The 23,891-nt window shown below is 41.8% G+C and overlaps 1 protein-coding gene across 1 annotated transcript in view; it reads left to right on the top strand.

Moving 5' to 3' along the window:
• The first annotated feature begins 289 nt into the window (after positions 1 to 289).
• The window catches only part of fbxo41 (F-box protein 41), a 39,495-nt gene continuing 15,893 nt past the window's right edge, over positions 290 to 23,891 (top strand). Inside the window, exons 1-3 of the mRNA XM_073477673.1 lie at positions 290 to 838; positions 1,883 to 2,112; positions 19,959 to 20,166. Of these exons, the coding sequence (XP_073333774.1) occupies positions 290 to 838; positions 1,883 to 2,112; positions 19,959 to 20,166 (987 nt within the window). The remainder of the gene's footprint in view (positions 839 to 1,882; positions 2,113 to 19,958; positions 20,167 to 23,891) is intronic.

Here is a 23,891-nt window from a genome sequence, read left to right on the forward strand (position 1 = left end):
AACCTTGATACTCAGTTGTGTTTTTTTGCTCTGTTTCTAGGACGTTACGCAGGGGAACCATGAAAGATGAAGTGAAAAAAACAGCTGAATGTTGCCACTATGTGTGGACGTGTGACTGAGCTGGGCTCCTCCGTTGCACATGGGATCCCTCTTCATCCTACTGACTTGCCGTAGTCGCCCAGTTTTCACCATGAGAGGATCTGTCAGGTGTTTGACCTCCGTGCCCTCATACTGGCACCACTGTTGTGCCGCGTGAGCGCCCCCTCTCCTCCGGCAGTTACTGCACGGCATGGCCTCTCTGGACCTGCCATACCGCTGTCCTCGCTGCGGGGAGCACAAGCGCTTCCGAAGCCTGTCATCCTTACGTGCCCACCTGGAGTACAACCACACGTACGAGACCCTCTACGTCCTCTCCAAGTCTAACAGTGTATGTGATGCCGCTGCTCTGCTGCCACTAGTGGCTGAGGGAGCTCTCCTCACACCTGCCAACAACAACGACCCCTTCGAGCCCCTCCGGCCTTCGGCTTTAAAGGAGCGACGCTTCCCTTGCCGTGAGCTTCCTTGTGCGGACGACCTGAGTTTGACGCCGGCTAACTCCAACACAGCAGCCAGGTATATTCCCAATGTGGAGTTTCCCCTGGGGGAGATTTTCATGAAGAAAGCCATGACATCCGCAGACCCGGGTCCCCATGGAAACCCCAGCACAGCTGTAGCAGTGGCAGCTAATGTAGCGGCCAGTGCAGTGGAGGCGGCTTACGAGGAAGGCCTGGCCAGGCTGAAGGCGCGGGCGTTTGAGCGGCTGGAGCTGGATGAAAGGCTGGAGAAGCTGTCAGAGGAGGTAAATAAACAATTTAAACATATGCAGGCAGAAACTTCTCACAGTTTACTGTTAACAGTAGTAACTGGTCAGATTTTTCCAATGTTGTGTATATCGTAGTAAGGGGACTTATTTTAGGTAACTTATTTTACAAATAAAAGCCTTCTAAAAAACAGGGATCCAGCCAGGCAACATTGAGAAAAAAATAAAATCAAGACACAAATTTTACTCAAGCAACTTAAAGCATAAATAAATGCCAAACATTTGCTGGTTCCAGCTTCTTGAATGGAAGGATTTGCTGCTTTTCTTTGTCAATTATGATAGTAAAAGAAAACTCTCTGGGTTTTGGACTGTTGGTTGGATAAAAGAAGCAAAATATGTGGGTGGCTTCGAAAGCATTTCAGGATTGAATCGCTGTGTATCTTCCTCCTGGTTGTCAGCTTGATTTCAGCAGGTGGGGGTTATTGCACAGTCCAGAGGCCCTGAAGGAAAACCCCCCTTTGTCTTTAACGTTAAAGTACCAGCAGCACTCTTCCTGATGCTCTCAGTCAGCTTTGAACCCTGAGCTCAACAGCAGAGAGAAAACTAAGGAGCTTGTCACAGCCATGCATCATGTGTGATCAGTTACACTTCAAAATCTCTCCTGCATTTTCTCCAGTGGAGCTAAAATGTGAATAACATGTTGCCTGCAGAGAGAGTAGCTGCATAAATGTAATCGGGAAGTTTTTTGGTGACCAAAATGAGTATATAGGGAAAATATTAATCAGGGAATGAAGAGGTTAAGGCTAAGATTTAGTTCTTTGTCACGTTTGTGTACCAAAAAGTTTTCATCTAGGTCATTTCATCAGCACTTTGAGCACTTTTCTGTCTAATTTCACATTGCTTTCCTCAAACTAATGATGCTGTAAAATGTATGCAAAACATGGAGACGTTTGCTGACGAATCTTTGCTAATCAACAGGTTAATTACTTAGTTAATGACCTCATTTGCACAACTACATAGTTCCGTTCACAGTGGGGACTACGGTGGGACATTATGCAGCTCAAAGCACCCCTTGTCTCGTAGGTGGAGCAGAAAATAGCGGCCCGCGTAGGTCGTCTTCAGGCGGAGCTGGAGAGGAAGAGCTCTGAGCTGGAGCGGGCCAAGCAGGAGAGCGAGCGGCTGAGCCAGGAGAAACAGGACCTGGAGGACAAGGCCTCCGAGCTCTCCAGGCAGGTGGACGTCTCCGTGGAAATGTTAGCCAACCTCAAACAGGACCTGGTGAACAAGGAGGAGGAGCTCAATCACAAACAACAGTGAGTGTTATACTCTAACTGTTCCTCAGACTTCAGACTGTCTCTTGGTCTCATTGTTGTTTTGGTGTTAGTTTGGGACTTTGGGGGCTTTCCTTCCTGGTGGAAACAGTTTTGTTTTATTTCTGGCTTATTTTATTTAGTTTTCTCAGTTTTTTGGTTAGAATTACTATAATGATGGTTGCTGGTGTGTTCTTCTTTGGATGATACTTGATTTCGTCCTCATTGCCAGGCCCTACCTTGGCAGTGGACAGGATACTATCTGTGTGGGTGAGGGTGATTTGGAGGTGCTGCATACTGTAGGTGTGAAGGGATTCTTGGTTTTGGGTGTATATTGATGTTGTATTTGTATGTGGGCCCCAGGAAGAATAGAGGCTACCCTGGTAAACACTAATGAGGAGCTAATTAAACAAACAAATAATAGCAGGCCACACAAACAAACAATAAATAGCTGGCCTGTTGGTGAGGAAATCAAGATACAGGGTGGTTTTATGGAGCTGTAATGCTTGGTTGATTAATTAATTGCTTCTTTGATAGATATTTAATTAAATTATTTTATATTTATCAAGCAAAATAGCCAAAAAGTCACAGGTTGCAGCTTTTAAAATGTGAATATTTGCTTATTTTCTTCTATTTCTATTGGTGCAAAAACAACAATTGCACAATTAACAATAGAAAATGAGAAATATTGTTGATACACGCAGTAAGTGCAATATCCAAATCGCAGAAGCTGCAATTTTTTTGATGAAGGTAAAATGTGACAAAACGGCATTATAATGAAGTACTCTAGTTCTGCATTAATTAATAGTTTTTTCAGTGAAAATGAGACTTCGGCCTCTCTGCAGCCCTAGATACAACAATGATCAAAACAAGGACAAGGAGTTTGTTGATTTCGTTGTCCTCTAGGGCTGTAACTAACGATTATTGCCATTGTTGATCGATGTGTCGATTGTTTTCCTGATTAATCCATCAGAGGATGATGCACTCAAATGTTCACATTTAAAAAGCTTGAATCAGAATATTTCTTTTTCGACGGTTTTCAAACCCATAAATCGATTATCAAAATAATTGGCGATTAATGAAAAAGTTGACAACTCGTCAATTAATTCGTAGTTGTAGCCGTTTGTCCAAAGAATAAAAGTGAAAACTGACACACTTAACTGCTGTTTAGATGATTATTATGTCATCTTGTTGGTTGATCCATCTCTCTTGTTCATACGGAGGTTATAGACCACACGGCCTGTGGTGGAATCAGAAGTTGTAGCGGTAACTCCACTCCTGACCCTCAGTACAGATCGCTCTTAACTATTCCTCTCTGCTACTTTCATAAAACACATTGTCATTCATACACACACTCCTCTCCTCTCCTTCACCTCTGCCTCTCTGTCGACGGTGTAATTCTCATCCGCCTACCAGATGTGGCCAGCATCTGTCCCGCCGCTGTCTCCGTACACCAGTGCCCTCCAGGGCTGGTTAGCTGCTCGTGCTGAATGGAGAGTCGGACAGCAGCAGCTGGGGCGGGCCGCCTCTCTGTCAGGCCGGTCCCTCTATAAAGCTGCCATGTTGCTTCATGAACTAGTTAAAACCTGGGCTGCTGTAAATAGAAGGAGCGCTTGGATATAAATCAGTGTGGTGATGCGAGTTATTGCTGGCTCTGAGTCTGATGAACATGATTTGGAGCTCTCCCACAGCATGGCACGAAGACTGACCAGGCTTTGTTTTTCAGGCTTTTATTGAAATTAATCCCAGGGTAATTTATTGTGAGCTCCAAACACTGACGCTATATTTAGCTTGACAGGCTGGAAACAACCTATGAGATATATTATTTTCCGTGCAGATAAGTCAAAATGGTTAAATTTTGATAAAAAATAAACCACCAATGTCAAAGAGTTTTATAGTTTTTATTCATGATTAATTACAAGTTTTAAAGAGGCAAGTCAATAACAATTTATTGTGGAAAAAAGGCTCTGGAAATGAATGTGAAACTGGTTATTTTGTTGGTTGAAGCATCTAATTTTGTTCTCAGAAAATCTAATAAAGGTGTCAGGTGAAGGCAGTGTCCGTGCACTTGCGTAGATTGAGTCTTTTCAAGCTTTTGCAACCACAAACATGAGCTCTTTGCTCGTTTGCTTTGTTAAAGAGATCAACAAGTGTAGATAAGTGTCATTCAAGGCTCATATTAAAGTCAGCCCATGTCTGTGCCGCGTCTGTATCTGACAGGACAGCCAGCGACGTCTTTCTGTCTTCCTCAAGGTTTTTATCTCTTCTCTTCGGTTTCTTTATCAGGCCCAAGTGTCAACAGTAGGTCAGAGACAGAAAGGCGCCTCCCGAGGCCTCTAATCTCAACACACAACTGCACATATCACTGCTCTGTATGTGCCTGTGTGTTTGTGTGAATGTGCCATTTAGTGATTCTCACTGCAGGCACCAACAAATGTCACAAAGTTAATTTAAATATCTATGTAATGGATGGGTTGACAGGAAAGGGGTGAGAGAGAGAGGGGGGATGACATGCAGCAAAGGGCCACAGGTCGGATACAAACCCTGGGCTGCTGTGGCGAGGACACAGCCTCTGTACATGGGGAGAACAGTGAACTGCAACTGTCAACATTATCACTGATCGCACCAGTGCGCCTGAGATTTAGAGATTTATTTTTTAAACATTTGAAATTATCACAGGTTCTTGTTGCATCTTTCATCTTTAAATGAAGAAAAACGCGTTTTTCACCTTTTTTTCTGTTCACAATCATTCAAATAATGTGCTAAGAAATACGTTAAAATGTATTAATGGGTGCACCTAAATTAAAACGTTAGGCGCACCAGTCCAACATGGAAAAAAAACCAGACGTTAAAAACAGCTGGAGAAATCAATCTGATCCCGTGCAGATTTATTTTTTACCAAGAATAAATGTTCATATAAATGATTTTAAAAAGTAACCGCAAATCAAAATCGTCGTCTATGAATGAATTGATCAGTTGACTAATTGTTTTGGCACTGGAGTCGTCCATTGTGTTTCAGTGCTCCTGAGATATTCTGTTTATTGCAGTTTATTTATTTATAGTTTTTATTTCTGTGTCATGCCAAACATCTGCCGCATCCCACGTGGGATTACAAGAAACTGCAAACAGCCAGGTGATACATAAAGAAAAAGATTGATACATAATAAAGTACATCTTTATTCTTCTTTTAAATAGCATATTTGAAATAACAAACTCCAAATGAAAAGAACTGCAACACGCCTACAGTTTATCTTGATTCAGTGTTTCCTCTGTAATTGTTTTGTAGCAGTGGTGGCGGGTAAGATTTTGGTATTTTGTCCTGCATCTACCCCTCTTTGATGATGATTACAGGGCTACATCTATGCACTGGGCCCTGTGATTGTTATATACTATAATATCCAGTTTTCCATTTGATCTAGCTGTTGTGGTAATATACTTACTGTGGATCTCCACTCCTGAATTAATACAGTACAGAGGAAACACTGTGATGAAGAGTCTCATTTTCCAGGCTTTCTCCCAAGTAACAAACTAATCTAAATTTTTTATATGTGAACAGCTTACAGCATTGTTTGTGCATCATCCATATTTACAAACTCAGTATCACTAAACAAAGCATTGCACAGATCTCCTTCAAAAATAGAAAAACTCATCTTTTGTGTCAGTCAAACAGCTTGCTGTGATCCAGTAAATGTGTAAATGCACAGTAGTTCATCTGGGTCATTGCAGGTGTCTCTTTGTGTTGGTTAACATACAAACATGAACATTACAAAATGACTTTATATTTCCCATTCTATAGCCTGTTAGGCAGCTAAACTTGCATTAAAGGTTCACTCGGCTGATCTTGAGATAGTGCGGCATAAAACAGTGTTTCATTGGGTTGAAGGAGCAGAAGACAGGTGTCCTTTTCTTCTATTCAGTCCCTCCTCTTTGTTGTAAAGGTTACAGTAGCTGTGGTGGTCATGTTCCCCAAACCTGGCAGCATCATGCTGGGAAGGTCACTCTCACACTGATACTCCCTGAAAATCCCTGCCTGGGCTGTGTGACTCTGAGATATGCCAGCAGCCTGGTCTCTCCCTCACACACACACACACACACACACACACACTGGCAGTCAAACAGTAAGCTTATTCAGACTCTAAAATACAGAGTCAGTCTGAGGTGGAAAAAGAACATCACAGTCGGTGAATGTTCAGCAGGGTTGATGACTAAGCAGTTGTTAACAGACACAGAGCAGCTTATTGGCTCCAACATGGCTGCCTAATAACCTCAGCTGACTTTAAAAAAAAAAACTTTGATACTCAGGAGCGACTTCGGAGAGACAGGCATCACGTTGCACATCAGTGGTGTCAAACGCTAAAGACGAGAGTCACCTCACTGTGAGAACTGGAGGAAACTCCTACGAAGGGGCGTCTGCTGCAGCAGTGCTATGCATGAAAATATCACAGCAACCTAATGATTTATTCTGCACTCACAAAAACGCTCTAAATAATTATGAGTAGCATCGAACGCCTCAGGTAAAATCGGTCGTTCTTCTAATCTCAGTGAGTGTGCGGTTTAGTTCGTAGCAAAATTAATTCACAGACAACAATACACGTCGCATGCTCCGTAACAGTCACTGGAAATACATGATGATAAACATCACACTCCACTGTAGCAGTCAAAACTGAATGAATCAGAGTTCCTCAAGCATGGATGTTAAGTGGTTTTAATAGCAGATGGAATAAATGAGAGCCGCTGTAATCAGCAGAAAACTGGAGCCAGAGGGGAAAATGAAAAATTGGTGGGTCGGTTATCTCCGTCATTTCAGGGCGCTGCAGATTCACTCACGCTAGAAAAACAGCCTCATTTTGTGTCTGTCTTCCGAAATATGTTGAATACCGTCGTAATCTTTCCAGGCATTAATGATCGCTTGATGACATACGGAAAAGGTTTATTAAGAAGCTTTGAAATTATTACAATCGTTAAAATGCCCGATTGTCTTATTATTGTTTTAGTAGATCACTTTGAAGAGCTATTTCTAATTAACTTCTAATATTGCAGTTCAGTTTGTGATCTCTTTCGTACATGGAAACGATGGCTGGCCTCATTGAGTGCTCCTGCAGGAGGACATATCAGTGTGTGCTCCAGTGGCAGCCAGATTATCAGCTGCTGGTCTTTTAATACTTAATTGTTTCTCTTCTCGTGGGAAAAGCTAGTATGAGACAGTATCGTTTACACCTGGGCAGTATTTGCAATCCAGTTCTCCGTTCCTGAAACAAGTTGGAGCTAAAACTAGGACTGCACAATATGGCAAACAAACATATTGCGATTATTTTGACAGATATCACGATTGAGCGGGAATGATCACTTTTGTGTCATGATTTTCGTTTCCGCTGAGAAAAACTATTAAAATCATGATGAGACATTTTTGGGGGGAGCGAGCACTACATTATGTCTTTATAATGCTGTTTGTCAAACATTTACCCATAGGATTTGCTGCATGTCATTTATGATAGTAAATGAAGAGTCTTTGGGTTTTGGATTGTTCGTTGGAACAAAGAAGTGCTTTGAAGACTTCACTCTGGGCTCTTGGAAGCTGTGATGAGTGACATTTTATAGACCAAAAGATTAACCGATTAATTATGAAAATAAGCAGCAGATTAATCCATGATCAAATGTTCGCTCGTCGCAGCCCTGTTAGTCAGTTTATCATTCGACAAACGAATATTCAGCAACTTTTTAATTAATTATTCAATTTTTTTTATTATTCCTCCGTGCCGACGATAGCCGTGGCCGGAATGATTTACACTAAAGCTGACTTTACTTAAAAGAAAAATCAGGAAACATATCACTGCAGAATTACCAAGTAAAATAGACTATTAAAGTCTCATTCATTTAAGTGAAGTGAAGTCACTTTGTCAGATTTTACAGTGTAGGGTTGTTGTACATCCGTCCATCATGAACTTAGATTTTGGTGGCCATAGGTCAAAGGTCACTGTGACCACTCAAAACACATTTTTGGGCATTACTCAGCAATTCACATGATTCACATTTTCTGCAATATTTCTGCAAAAAAAAAATTAAGAGATTTTATTTAAGCAAAAAGGACAAACATGTCAGTTTATGTTGATTTGCTGTTTTTCTTAGTTTTTACTCTGTTTGAAGACATCACCTTTGGCTTTAGGACATTTTGTTGAGTTTGTTTTCAACATTTTCTGACATTTTAGAGATCAAACCAAACCAACTAACTGAGAATAATCTGCAAGTAACAGATAATTTCAGTAATTGTTAGTTGTGGATCTAAAACAAACACTTTCTTTGTGACGCTTACAATGTTCCTTTTTTGTTGAGAGAGGTGATTATTATGGTAATTTAGCAGCCGTACATTTTGGTATTGTTTTGTCGGATTGTATAATATTGTGATTTGTATTGTAACCACATCAGATGGGTTACTGTACAAACAGGGGAGGGACTGCAGCACAGAGTGAAGGTGTTCACGATCTTTGTATACAAAAGGGTACAGAGAGAAAACTCCTGTCAGGTTTGCATATCTTATTCAGCGCACACACACAGTTGCTGCAGTGGGCCTCAGCCCTGAGGCTTGATTTATTCCTACAACCAGATATGATAAAGTAAGAGCGCCCTGTGCAGCATGAGAAGCTGAAGGCTCTAAAGGCACCCCAGAATATGGGGGAGTTTTGCTATTTGCCGTCACTGTGTCTCCCTCCCTCAAAAAACAAGCTCGTTTTTCACTGAGCAGCAATCGAGAATGCAAAGTGAAGCTGTCAGTGCAGAGAAGGAACTCTGCCTCATTAACGCCAGTGTCTGAGAGAGGGGAGCTCGTACTATCAGCATGCCAAGACTTCTGAGGGCTTTCTAATGAAAAGAAAGTAATAACGTGATCTGCAATACATCTAAGAATGTGGAGGGATTGGATTTGAAATTTACTTTGACACCAGCAATAAAAAAGGACGTAATCAAGTTAACGTGCAGTGAGTCAAAGCATAAGACAGTAAGAGTATTATTAGTCCAAACCCTGAAGAAAGGGATCTCATGTAAGCCAGGAAATTGTTTGAATGACAGTCAAACATTGCAGGACTGATACTTCGAAGAACGCATTGTTCAGAATTTATGTGAAATATCTTTCAACAGAAAATGTCCTCGAATTCTGCACAGTTATTAACTTGACACCTGGGTTGGAGTTACGTGTGAGCCAATGGGAGCTGAGCTCACATAAGGAGGTGTCTAAGCTCCCATGAAAGCAGTAAAATAATACATACGTGGGCGTCGCTAATACATTACCAACAACCACAAATAATGCATTTTCAATTTAATGAGTGTTATTCACATTCATGATATAAATAGGTTAAAAGAAACATGTTTTCCAGAGAAACTCCACACCGCAATCTCTCAGGAATGACAGTGACAGTAACCATGTAATGATTAGTGATGTATCTCTCTCTCTCTCACTCTCTCTCTGGGGTGTGTGCTGTCATACCTTTTTTATATCTAAATTAAAACACTGTTGCTAGATAATAAAGTACCATTTAGTTTCGTAAACCGCACAGTGAACTACATCGTCTCGCTTAATATATGTCACCAAGACACAACATGGTAGAGGAAAAAGTATGAAAAAAGGTAAAAAAAATCACAACAATTGCATGTATGCTGGCTAGCTACTGTTCAGGACTGGATTTACAAGGTTTCCGTTATTGATTTTGGTGAGCGTTAAAGGACCTATTTGTCACTCATCAAAAACTGATGCTTTGAGATGGTAGCCGACCCGTCCTACCAACCCAAAGATTCAGTTTTTGACAAGCTGGGAAACCGAGAGCGTCATTATTTGACGAGTTGGGAATGAGACTCAAAAATAAACTTTTCTTACAAATAGGACCTTTAAATGAGACGTCACTAACAGTACGTTAATGTTCAGTGTGTTGTCTTTCTCATTACATACTTTCACAGTCTTATATTTCAACAGTTTTAAGACAAACTGCGACTTTGTCAAGTTGAAAGATTATCTTTTAATTTGGCAGATATGTGTAATTCATGGCACAATTCAAACAGTGATGATCAAACGGTCTCTAGCCATCAACTACTGTACACATGTTTTCTGAAATGAGATCCTGTGTGGTCCGCTGGAACAGGAGAGACTTCCCCTCTCTATTAAGGCTATGATATACAATGTAGAGCTTTAATAAGACGAGCTTGGAGGGAATTATGCTGTATGTTTACCAAACGTACATACGTAGACTGCATTCAGATTTCCATCAGCGATTTGAAGTGGCTTATAACAAGAAAGGGTTCTGCATGAAATTAGAAAACCCACATTGTGCATGGCTGTTAGCCCTCAGTTAGAGCAGGATTTATGAGCGGAGGGCTGCTCAAGAAGCTGACGTGTGTGTCCTTGAGACTGGATGAAGCGCTTTGAACACAAAGGAAACAGGAAGGATGCTGCAACCACTCTGTCAGTGAGTGGGCACGTCGCTCTTCTTCCTCATTTTGTTAAGGCTGACAAGAAAGGTTGAAGTAACCGTTGCGTGTTAGCAGATGGACTAATAGGAGTGTGAGATGCTTGAAAGATGCACTGGGCTTTAGTTTAAGTATGTGTGTGGTTCTTCAGTGGGAACGTGATATTGAGACAATGCTGTTATGAAATTTCTTCTTTCTTTGCGAGCTGTCAAGCTGTCATAGAGCTGAACGAGTGCTGCTGGTATGTATAGGATGAAACGCCCGAACGCCTTACAAAAGTCTACAAGAGAGCTGAAACGTTTAGTCGATTCATCTAGTAAGAAAGTTGATGGTAAGAAACATTTTGATTTAAAAAATGTGCTGCTTTAATCAGTTCTATATCGCTGTGAGCCGATTATCTCACTGTTGTTTGGACAAAGTGAGCTATCTGAAGACGTCACTGTGAGCTCCGGGAATTTGTGATGATGACATTTTTCTCTATTTTCTGACACTGAATGGATTTAGCGACTAAATGACTCCCTCCTCCACACTCCAGTTACATATCTGTTATTTTTCAGTTGCATTCACCTGTTTTCATAAAATTTAGATGCATGCTAGTTTTCGATAGCATTCTAAAACTAAGGATATGACAATATCCTGAATTTGATATCGTGAAGTAAACAGTGTTTTCTATTTGGTTATTCTGAATTTACTCTGATTAAATGCACAGTACGTAATATCGGCCAGTGGAGGTCTTTAAATCCAAACAAAACAAAAGACGTAAATAGCGTGAGGTCATGGGAGTTGTTGTCTTCGTTGTTAAACTACCACCATCGTAACTGAAATCTATATGTGACTCAGAATAAATGTTCAAACTGGATGTTTCTTTATATCACTACTTTATGTTGTTTAGGTTGAAGTTCCAATTTCTCTTTTGTCACAACACTGCGCTTACACTCCTTTTAGGTTTAGGCACAAAAGCACTTGGTTAGGGTTGGAAATACGTCATGGTGTGGCTTAAAATACCGGTTTTGATCGCCATGCTCACGGATGAAGATGGTCTGACTCACCCGGTCTTCACGCCACAAAAACAGATGGCTATATCTCCGTGGCTCCTTAAAAAAATACCCGGTTTTGTCACTACAAACACCGCTGGAAATGTCTGCAGCTCCCTTTAAAAAACACCCAGTTTTGTCAGTTTTGTCGCCACTAAAACAGCCGGAAATGTCTCCAGTTGTCCTTAAAAATATCCGCCGGTGTGACTCCAACTCTGGCAGCCTCGTTGGCTTGCATCAACGCCATCACCTTCCCCACCTCCTCCTGCACACATATCAACCTTTGACGTTATTGTGGTTTGCAGAAACGTTAACTGCTAACATGATATCCTGGCGACTGAGCTGCGCAACGCAGGCGAAGGGAGTTGAAACGATGAAAGAGAGGCTGTGTTTGTTAATCGGAGTAGGCACGGCTGCATGTAAACAGGAATATTAGTGGATAGTGAAATATCCAGTTTCATTGAAACAGCTTAGTAGGAATATTGTCCTTCTGCATGTAGTCACTGTCATCATTTGCAAACAAGCATTTGAGGACAGATTAATTCTGACTCTAATGAATCCATTTCTGTCATGTTTGTTGAGATGTTCTACATCATCGCCTGTTGTATCTCCAGATGACTCAACCATCTGTGATTTGTCATTGGAGTTTAGATTTTCAGTGTTGAGCCACAATAAAATATTTACTTTCCCCTGATTGATCGGAGCCTAAACCTGGATTAGTGGTTTCTTGGGAAACCAGTCTTTTTTTTTTTCCTGAGAGCCTTTGAAAACAGAACATTTCAGCCTGCATCTCTTTCATCATCCCTTTTCTCTCACCCTTTCATCCCTCTCTGTGTCACATCTCCTCACGCAGCCATACCCCCCTCCACACACCTCCTCACGCTGCCTTTCTCTCTGTGTGTCTAAAGCATACAAATGCGTGACATTATGACATGATGGCACAATGTAGCCGACTGAATGTGTCGAAAAAGAAAGAAAACACTATTTTATCGAGGCGTCAAAACAGAACGACACACGGGCAGCTGTCCTTTGTTACAGCGGTGAAAGCTCGTATTCATGCAGCAGCCTCGTCTTCCTCGAACGGGCCTTTCAGTCAATCATCTCTGCTCTTTAATATTAATGAGGCATAATTTTGAATAAATGGCCAGAGATGATGACAACTGTGAAAGGAGGCTGACCAGTGATTGTAATTAACATTTAAACAGAATCCTTCAGAAGATCATCCCTTATTAATCATGTCTGACACAGCTGGATGTCTTTGCTAGACTATTTGTTATGGCTGTTAAGTGGCAGGGAAATGAAACGTACTTGTCTTGTTCATTATTTCTCTGAGTGTGCATGCAGTAACATTGGGCAATTATTGGGCCTGTTTTCATTCGTTTGAACAAAAAATAAATGTTGCTTTGACGTTTGTTGCGAGCTCTCAAGGCCTACATTTATCAAGACTGGACAAGAAGGCTTCAGATTTAAAATACATCATGCAGACAAGCCACTCGTTCCAGTCTCGCGGGTGAAAGAAAAGAAGATCGGGACCTGTGTCTGTTGTTGGGTGCTGACCTTATTCTTTTTAATCAGTGGTATCGATTGTATCTCAGCTGTTCTGTGTTAGTACAACAGCTTAGCTCTTGTATGTAATTCAGTACACTCGGATCAATTGGAAATGTGTAACAATATGAAGATTGGCGATAGGACAAGATCCTCCGGGAGTCTAGAAGCTGGTGGTGGTGGAGTGAAGCCAGCAGACTCCTGAACATTGTGGAGGGTTGGAATTGCAATTATATTTAAACCTGTAATAACTGATTATGTGGACTTTTTTTTAGGCCTACACATCCAGCTGAGCAACATTATCTTTCAATCATTTTCCTCCTGACGATTTCAAGTCCGACGTTCACTTTCTACTTTTACCTCGACCTTTGGTCTCCACCAGCACCTGAGGGAAATATCTGGCTCTGTTCGCCAGCTAAGTTTATCTGTCCGCTGTTTGGGGCTGAGCAGGTGGTGTACGGGGGGATTTGGAGTTGCATTCTGCAGGCAAAAAGACTATGAGAGCGGTGAGAGTGAGCCAAACCAGTAAAACTTGTGGGCTGGATAGCTAAATGATGAGCTGAAAGATGCAATATAGCTCTGTAAACTCAAGGCGAGCTGCAGATTTCAGTTGCACTTGTTATTTGATGCATTGTTACCACAAGAATATCAGTGAGAGCGGCTTTAAAGCCCGTCAGTCAGTGTTTCTTCCCGTCTAATGGTCAACGTTCTTTCTCAAACAGAGAATGGGGCCGTGGCTAATAGTCATCGATAAACATTACTGGCATAGATAAGCAATAGCATCGATATTAGCACGGACAAGCAGCATGAATATTAGCATGGATAGTGATAGCTGTCACTCAAACAGAAGTTCTTCTTGTATATTGAGGAGCTGCAGAGTTTATTCATGGTCAAACTGTAACCTGTGATGTACATTTACAGCCACTTGACAACCTCTCTGCTAAACTTTCCCTTCTGCTCCGGTTGCTAACACCAGTCTGCTCTGACTACAATCACCCAAGCTCACAAAAATATGAGGTGTTTTCCGGTTTTATTTTGTGGATTATACCCTTGTGTGTCCGAGGATGATGAAAGTCAAGTTTGGAGAATTAATGAGTGTGAAATGTTCTTTATCCAATCATAGTGATCATGGTGGCATTAAAGGGTTTGGCATGAGGAACAACGTCACCTGACTTCACCTGATGGGAAAAAACATACCGCGTCCCGTAGAGATGTGAGAGTCGCATCAATCTTCTCACGTAACTCTTGGCAAGAAAGCGAATAAGCATATTTCCCCAAATGATGAACTATCCCAAGGTTCGTTTCTCTATTTGAAGCTGGACTTGTTTTAGAAAATATCATTTGTGCGTCGTTGGCTCTGAACATCTTCACAGCAAAGTTTGTGTGTGTATGATGAAGTCTGTATCTGGATCAGTGTGTTGGTGTGTGACAAAACTCAGAGGCAGCTTCAGTAAACTGGTCATGAATGTGCGGTTTCCCCTCAACTACGAACATGAATCGGCGTGATGAGGACGGTGTCGACCCAGCGTGGATTCACCGCTGAGTCGTTTTCTCTGAATCATGCCCCGGACTAACAACCTGCATGTTCATCCCCCAGAAAAAAGATGGGCGTCTGCCTTTTTTCAAGCTCCCCCAGCGTCCGGGTAAACACGCGGGCATGTTTGTCACCTTGAGGCTTTATTTCTGTGGTGTCGGAGTGAGTCACGCTGTCAGAGCGAGGTGTGTGTGCGTACATCTGAGAGTGCGCGCTGAAATTAGGATTGACAACAGGAAGCAGCCACATCCCATTTCTCTCTCCTCCTCTTGTCAAACCTCCTGTGCTTTCTGCTTCCACATGACTGCAGATTTTCTGTTTGCTGTCTGTTGCTTTAGCCTCTGCAGTGTTTTCTGCTCACAGCCATTCTCTCCTCTTCATCATCTTCACTCCTCTGTTTTTCTTCTCTTTATTTCTGCTTCCACCCTTTTCTCCTCGCATGTCTCTCAGGATCTGGTGAAGATATTGTTTTCCCCTTCTCTCCCCCTCTGCCCACCCTCAAACACATCGATAACAGTCTCTCAGTCATACTCCTGATTCTGTTCCTTCGGCTGCCAGGCGGTGTGGTGCATCAGTGCATTTTTCTTCCTTACACAGAGGAAGAGACGGAGAGGCTTTCCTGTGTTGCTTCCAACATGTTCCGCCTCATGGGGTCTGTCTCCTGTAACAACAAAAATCTGATACTGTTGAATAATTAACTTTGACAAGTTACAGATGCAGCACAATTTGCATGCCAAAGCACAAATGGCCTAATGTACAGTACAGCTCAGCTATCTCTATTAATAGCAGTTGTGAGGCAGCTATATGTCATTATACTGGAGGCTGAACTAAAAACAGCACTCTGCGTTTATTGACGCGAATAATGAGCGCAAAACTTCCGCTTCACGCTGCTCAGTCATGCATTACTTGCAGCTTCAATCAATAAATTAAAATAGATGATACTTTGCCTTGTTAATTGTGCACTGTAATGAGATGCATCATATACAGAAGGATGAATAAATGGTATAATCTGCTGTTGGCTAATGCTAGTTATTTTGACATGAGCGCTTCAGCCTTCCTTCATATTCAGTGTGTCTTCTGATGTGCATGTTCCCACAGTCCTCAATTCACCGCCAAGAAACCGTCGTGTGATTGGACAGCGGCAGGTTCAGATTTGTAATCCATGCAAACCTGTGTCAGCTTTGATGTTGACTTCGAGCTTTGAGCGAATTCTCCGTGTTAATCTGATTATTTCTGAAATTTAGTCCTTTAGATATCAAAGAATCATTTTAAAGGTGCACTACGTAGCTTTGGGAAAGAAATTGTAATCAGAAGAGAAGGATCTTCATTGACTGATTTGTTTCACGCCCCAAACAATCTAAATAAACAAACTCTCTTTGTTTTCATGACTGAATAAGCTGAATAAACAACCTGACCTTAAAGGACAACACAGTTTAATACTGTTTTACTTTGTTTATGTTTGGCGGACCCTGCCACCTTGCACAGAAACAGCGTTCTGGGGACCTTATTACAGCTTGTTTATTCAGTTATGGAAAAACTAAATATTTCTGAGTTTGTATTATAACCTAATTAATATTGTAAATATTCAAATTCTGAGTTTGAATTTCCTCTCCAAAAACTACATAGTGCTCCTTTAAGGAAAAAAAAAACATAATCATGAATATTATATCCCATTTCTGTCCATAAATCCTACACATTGGATCCTTAACAATGGATCACATTACTATTTGTAATGTGAAGCGGGTCTGTCATAGTAAGAAGAAGAATTATCACCCAACACTTCAGCTGTATGAAGCATTTTAGCATCTTGATAAACGACCCCTGACTCTACTGTTTTGGTTCAGTTTCACAGCTCTCATCAGCATCATTTCCGCCCACTGCACACTGCATACACACACAGCACAAAAAGGCAGACACACAAAGTCAGTGACTAGCAGGTGAATGCAGTGAGTATAGTTTGATGAGGATGAGATGGATGGAATAGCTCGGAGCTGAGACAGCAAACACACACATTCCTCTTGTTTTCCACTGTGAAGAAACGGCGTACAGTAAAAGGCCTCTCTCAGTTACTTTTTACCCTGTTGAATATAGTCCAAGGTAGATAAAAATCATGTTATCTCGCATTATGAGCGATTACCAGACGGATCAGAGAAGAGAAGTTCTTGCCGCTTTGTTTGAATGCCATTTACTGATTCGGGGATTGTTTACTCGCATATGTGGAAGCACATGTGCTCCCGTTCCTCACCCTACGGTCAAACACCTTGACTAATTTTGGAGTCATATTTTTGTAATCTTTGCCTGAGGACAAGAAAAGTTAACTGTGCCAGACGTCAAACTATTTTTACTGCTGACTGCCCTCATTTCAAGAAAACTCACTGTTAGTGCTCTGGGATGGATTGTGGATTGTATAATGGGTAGTAGTAGTGGATGTTTGACATGAAAGTGTCCCTCCCGATGAGCGGCTTGGTTTATTTCATGAGCACAAACCTATTTAAATTGGAGAGACAGTGATTTTATGTCCCCATATGTCCCTGTCTGCAGTGACGGTCTGAACCTTTTAATGGTTCCTTTGGTTTTGTCAAGGTCAGATTTCTGAATTGTCTTGTTAAGCCCTCCTGACTGCATCGTTTAGACAGCAGAGGCTCAGGCTGTTTATGAGGACACAAACAGAGATGCATAAAGAGGGAAAAAAAAGAAAAAAGGGGCCTGGAGGATATCTGCCGCTTCAGGGAATCGTAGAAGTCCCACGTGGAGACAGTTCTGCATTAGCAGGCATGAAAAAGGGAAAAAAGGAAGGTTCTAGAGAAGGGGAATGTGGGATGCTGGGTCGATTTGTGGAGAGATATTCGGATATGAAAAGGTTTGTCTGGATTTGAAAAGAAGTGCTGAAACATGAGTCAGTGGATAATCGATAAGTTAATCTGTATCAAGCAAAAATGCTGAACATATGATGGTTCCAGCCTCTCAAATGTAAGGATCAGCTGCTTTTCCCTGGTCGGACCAAAGCAAGTGAAGGTCTGAGATAATGATTGGCATTTTTCTCCTGAATCTGCAGCTTCCCTAGGCTTTACATATCTTAAAAGGGTAGTTCCAGCTGATTGTTTAGCTGTCCATCTTCACTCTCATGGCTCTCATAGCCACAGCAGGCAGCTGTTTCCAGCAAAAAAGGCTCTGAAAGCCCACTGTAGACTAACAGCTCAGCACCAAACAGCAGACAGAGGCTGTTAGCAGCTACCTGGAGAACAAAGTGGAGCTTTTAAGAGCTAAAGAGCCAGATATTTCGCTCAGGAGTTGGTAGACACCAAAAAAGAGCTAAAAAGAGAGAGTGAATATTGGACAAAAGTTAATCAGGTGGCCAGAAATACAACTACAAAACAATGATAGTGCTGCTCTGTGACTGCTGCATGTCTAATGAGCAAGTTATGGGGCTTTTCCAACTCAAACCATGCAACGCTCATTTGCGTTTTCCGCCTCCAAGCGGTCTGTGGTAGCTTCTCGTAACTGCAGCCAACCCGTCAAGACCGCCTCAAACAAGCCTGTACGACTAGACTCCACTCACATCTGTGCAGGAGACCACAGAGAAAGATCTCAGTACTCTTAAAGCTTCTAACTGAATCTCTAGTTTCTCTCCTTCGTCCCTGTTTGTACTTTCAGGTCTGTTTTGTTTTACTGTTTCGTCGTGTTCGCTGTACAGGAGACAGGAGTTATGTTACTGCTGATGAAAACCCAACTTTTCCTGATTTTGCTGCTTCATAATGAAAGCTTTAAAATAAGAAAAATGACTTTTGTTGTGGGGAATTTATAGAAAATGAACCCTGATATGTTTGATATTTATGATATTTACTGCCATTGCATTAAGTCTGACTTTTATAGTGTAGTGAAATGTATTACTCTCTTCTAATATGATTTTATCTACCAGTTTGATATGCGCTTTATGAGGAAATGTATGTACTTGGTGCTTCTGTAGTACTGTGACTGGATCAGCCAGGCTTTGTCTTCTGATGTTAGCATTTTTGGATGTCATAATCTTATGCTAACGTAAGTTTATAGTTTTGAACAGAGGAATTGTCGTGGCTATTACCTATTATTGCTGATTTTTTGAGGTATATTTGTTGGGGAATGTGACCTTGTTGGATTCTCTGCTGATCAGCTCCTCATTAAAGAAACACTTGTTGGCCATTAAGCACAGATCGAATCTGATGAAGCGACATGCGAAAAGCGTAGTTTGCTCCTCGTTGTTTTTAATGTAATTGTTAATAAAATAGTGTCGATCGTATCCTGGTGTGCGCTGGAATATGGATTTTGGTTCAAAGAAAATGAAACCTGTTTATCACTGAATTAGCCGAGCTTTGTGAGTGCAGTTTATTCCCTAATACTGCAGGGAGGAAGAGTCCCAAGTCGACAAGCCCCATAAAAGGTGATGTCAGTGTTGTTTTTGCTGCCCTCAAGTGGCAAAAAAACACCAGGTTTAAAGGCTGGACAGAGCTGTGTGAGGACAGAGGCGGCATTAGAGAGATAAAGTTCATCTGCATCTCTTTAAATGTCTGTGTTTTCTAATCGTGGCAGCTGTCAGTAAGGTAATCAGTAACATTTGACATTGACATTATTTTTGGGTTTAACTTGTTCCTTGTGGCTAATTTGACTCCCATCATTCCAGAGGCCGCTCTTTGTCACTGGACCGCTTATATAATTCATAATCCAAGCTTAAACTGTTGAGTTAATATGATATGACTAATCATGTCCGAATGTTTCGGAATTTTTATCACCAGACAATCAGATGACACTGAGCAAAATCACTGCAGGGAACGCTGGAAATATGCTGCACGCCGAGCAGCCTGCAGACAACTCCTAACACAGTCTGAATTCCTGGTTTGTTTGCCTCTGCATCTGAGTAACACACTGTCCCTTATAAATGACGGGAACTTGGCCCTGCTGTGCCTGCGGTTGTAAAAATATCCAGCTGCTCTCTCACCCTCTATCCCTCTTCTCTCTCTCTCTCTCTCTCTCCCTTGTGTTTTTATAGTGTATTTATCTCTGTCAGTAACCCTCGGTGTGTCATCTCCATGCAGAAAGCACAGAGAGGTATTAAAAAAATGTTCCCTGAAGTCAAAAGGATCATTTATTTATTAACCAACTGCAGATGTCAGTTCTCGCCACAAGCAAGGTTCATCAGGTCCACAGTTTTCCCCCTGATTAGACGGATTAACAAAAAAGCGATAAGAGATTATACTCATGAGTTTGAAGAATGTCTCATCAATATTGCCGTTCCCCTCTCTGCCCCTCAGGGAAGTGGCCCAGATCGACCAGTTCCTTCAGGAGACGGCGGCACGTGAAGCCAATGCCAAAGTGCGGCTGCAGCAGTTCATCGAGGAGCTGCTGGACCGAGCGGACCGCGCCGAAAAACAGCTGCAGATCATCAGCAGCTGCGGCACCACGCCGAATGGCAGCCTGGGACGCTGCAGCCTCCAGGCCTCAAAGGGCAACGGACGCCAGGTGAGGATATCGTGACTTGCATAATCTGTTGCATGCATGTTGCAGAGCACACTGCGGCATTCATTATGCAATATTGTGTTTCTTGTGTTTTCAGATTCTCCTTGACAACAAAGCATCAGCCATACATAACGACATCTTCCCACATACTTTTATTAAAATGTAAAATTAGATGACTGACTGGTATATAATGATTAATCATATCATAACACTGTGATTCTTTCATCTGCATTTTTGAATTTCTGTTTTTACCATGCAAGACTCCACTTCAAGGTCCAAAGTGCTGCTTCCAGCCTTCTAACAGTCCTTGACACAGCAGCTTTTTGCTTATGAATAGTGCATAAGCATTGATTATATCAAGTAACGTCCCTGTAAAGCACCACGGGTCAAACTCATAATAGACTTTAAGATCCCGGAGACGACAAGTCTGCTCTTCTTCACGCAGCTTAAGAGCAGTAACTGTTGAGGACGTTCCCAGGTGAAATTCAATAAACTAGAATCGCTTGAAAAACTAAACACACACAAGACGAGAGGACGACTGGATGAGGGATAATGAAACGGTACACTTGTGCTAATTACGAGTTTATGTTTAATTTGAGATTTAAAATTAAACCTACAAGCTCAAGCTTTGTCAGTTAAACAGAAGATCACGAGAGTGTTTATGTAAATGTGTTGTGAACGTGTGCTCGAGGTCTTTTAAAGTCATTAAGCTCATTTGTTGTGCCTCCTCTTCCAGGAATCAGTCAGACATTACCTCCTCCATGGCTGTATTACCATGACTTTAATTAAAGCTTGCACAGTTGTTTTTTATAACCTGAAATTAGGAAATGAAGTTACAAAGCATGGATATGAAATGTGTGCTTAAATGACTGCACATGGGATTTATTTTTCTCTAGTATGTAGGTTTCGTTTACATCCCGGACACTGTGCTGTACTCACATGTTTGAAAGGTCATTTTCAAGTTCAACTAGAAAACGTTTACATGCTTTAATGTTCTGAAAAACACCTTGTTTTTCTCAGACCGTCCACTGCTGCGCCCTCTGTCTGAACGCTCTGTTTTAGCTCCTTTTTCGAGCTGGCACCCCCCACCATGTCTTCACATCAGCTCTGCTGGTGTTAGTGCAACCATGGCTGTGCAGGGTAAGGCTGTGACTGTACAGTTGTGACATCACAACCTTATGAAGGTCCTGACAGCACGTTCAAAAGCACAGTTTTTGAATACAGTTTTGATACTTTCACAGTATTTTTATAGCACCTTGTCCTGCATGTAGGGTTGTAGCAGTGGTGAAATTATCCCAGTGACTAATAAGCTCGTGACAACACTGGTAACCTCCGGTAAATGAAAAAACACTCACTCTCTGTAGATCGCCGTGTCAATGTAATGCTAATGCAAACCGAACAGTTCCTACTGCTGCAGCTTCACATTTAAAGCATTTAACAGGCGAAACATGGGTTGACTTTTTTTTTAAGTAGGGTAGACACAAGAAATGCAATGTGTTCAGTGATATTGGCATCAATTACCGCTATCGCTCATCAAAAAGACATCTACAGAGCAAATCAACAGTCATTTTCGGCATCTGTTGACAGTGGATCAGTTTTAAATATACAGGGAGTAGTTTTATTCAGTCTGTGGGTGTAATGAAAAAAAGAAGGAGCAGTAAGATGAAAAGCTGCAGGCGACAGGCCGGACACTTCCTACTTCTTAGTGAGGTAACTTACCTTTTCCTCATTAACATTATCAGGTTTCCTTTTAGCAACGTTACAAAGTACTCTGCTAATCTGTGCTGCGACTCTGCAGCTGGCCCCGCTGCTGCACGGAGTGGCAGTTAAAAGTGTCCGTCGCTGCAAAATAATGGTGGGGGCTGTGGGCAAGTAATGGTATCAGTGTTTGCCCGACCACTGTGTAACACCGGGGACACCGGCTACCGCGGTAAGCTTATCTGCATGTAACCAAAAAAGATAGGAAAATCTTATTTTCTATAAAAAAATCGACCTTTAAATCCTTCTCAGCCAAACGTAGGAACTAGGTCTCTCTCATTTAGTCGGATCAGATTTCAAATGTAACATTTTTATTACCCATTTTCAAACACTGATAAACTGGCTGAATACACTACCTGGCCAAAAGTATGTGGACACCCATCCATGACCCCCTTACACTGTATGTTTTGGTTAACATCTTTTACTGGGCTTCTATAAAAGCCTTAACTCACCTGGGACCTTTAGCCACAAGCGATTTAGTAAGATTTAGGCATCGATGTTGCTTGACAAGAGCTGGTTTCCAGTTTCCGTTTTGGCCCAAATGTGTCTGTGGGGTAGAAGTCAGTGCTCTGTGCAAAACAGTGAAGTTGTCATGTTTAAACAGGGAAGGGCCTCCTCCAAACTGTTGCTACAAAATTAGAAGCACACCAGTGTTTTGAATATCATTGCATGCTGCAGGGTTACATGTAAGAGGCCGTGCTCAAGCAGGCCCAGAACAACAGTACATAAAAATATGTGGATAAGGGTGTCTACATACTTCAGGCCATGTATCTAGAGCATTTTGTTTTCTAATCAAGTGATGCTGACCCACCGCAGCATCTTATCATAGCAAAGTGAAACCAGAGGCTCGATCCCTCGCTCCAACAGTGGAAACAGTGAAGCTCTGCAGCGGACGACATCCTGACCAGAGAGTGTACTCGCATAAAAAGCTGCCTTGTGCTCCGGAAACTGGAGATCAGCTCTTTGTCTGCAGGCTCTCTACAGCTCTCCCCCCCTCTTGCTTTGCCTTATTACACAAGGCTGAAAATGTAAAAGCAGACACTTTCTGTTCTGAAAAATGTCACTTATTCAAATTATCATCCAACACCTCTTGGAAAGAGAGGCGACCTGTTTCATTGCACAGATCTGCGTGCTGCCATGGAAACCAGTTCTTGCTCCTGCTGAAGGTCCAACATGATTTTGAATCAGATGTAATGTGGCTCGGATCTGCCTGTTTCCTTTTCTCTCAGTAAGTGAGAGATTCTCAGTAAAAATCTTCTCCTCAGATCACTGTCAGTGAGCGCAGAGATATTGTTGACATCCTCAGTCACTTCATACTGTCATAAAGTGCGGTGAATACTGTGAGTGATAGCTCTTTTGTAATGCTTTTAGTAGCCTGTGGGAATATCACTTAAGTTTTTATTGCCTTTTGACAAACGCAAGTAAAACAAGAACACAGCATTTTATTTGCGCCAACAGAATCAGTCATTTTTTCCATTGCGAATATTTCCTCTACTATATCTTACCACTGTCGATGCTTTCCTGCCACCTGTGAGTAAAATTCTAACCAGGTAATTATCTTCCTTTAGCAGCCTGTTAGTTAGACTGCCAAGGTTAACTGCAAATTTTACATTTTATCAGCCAGTGCTTTATTTGCATATTAAAACAAACAACTTCAGAGAAACTGTAATACAAAAAATGTAAGTAAAGTTAAAAATGGGGAAGTTTTATGCTGATATTCACCTCTAGTGTCTCCCCTTAAGATAGACCTGTGTTTGTTTGACCTGTGGTTGACCTGAAACGCTGCTACCTAAATTTAGACGTTCTCTCTTTGGATTTAAACATCGTAGGACCGTGAGTAATCAACACGACAAGAACAAATGTGGAATGGTTGGCACCTTGTTACACTGTCAAGGGAAGCCCAGATATGTCACCAAACCAGCCACGCGCCCTCACGACCTCACTTCTGCATCCGTCTGTCACGGCATCAG

This window comes from Pagrus major, chromosome 1, assembly GCF_040436345.1.
Source record: "Pagrus major chromosome 1, Pma_NU_1.0".
NCBI lineage: Eukaryota > Metazoa > Chordata > Actinopteri > Spariformes > Sparidae > Pagrus > Pagrus major.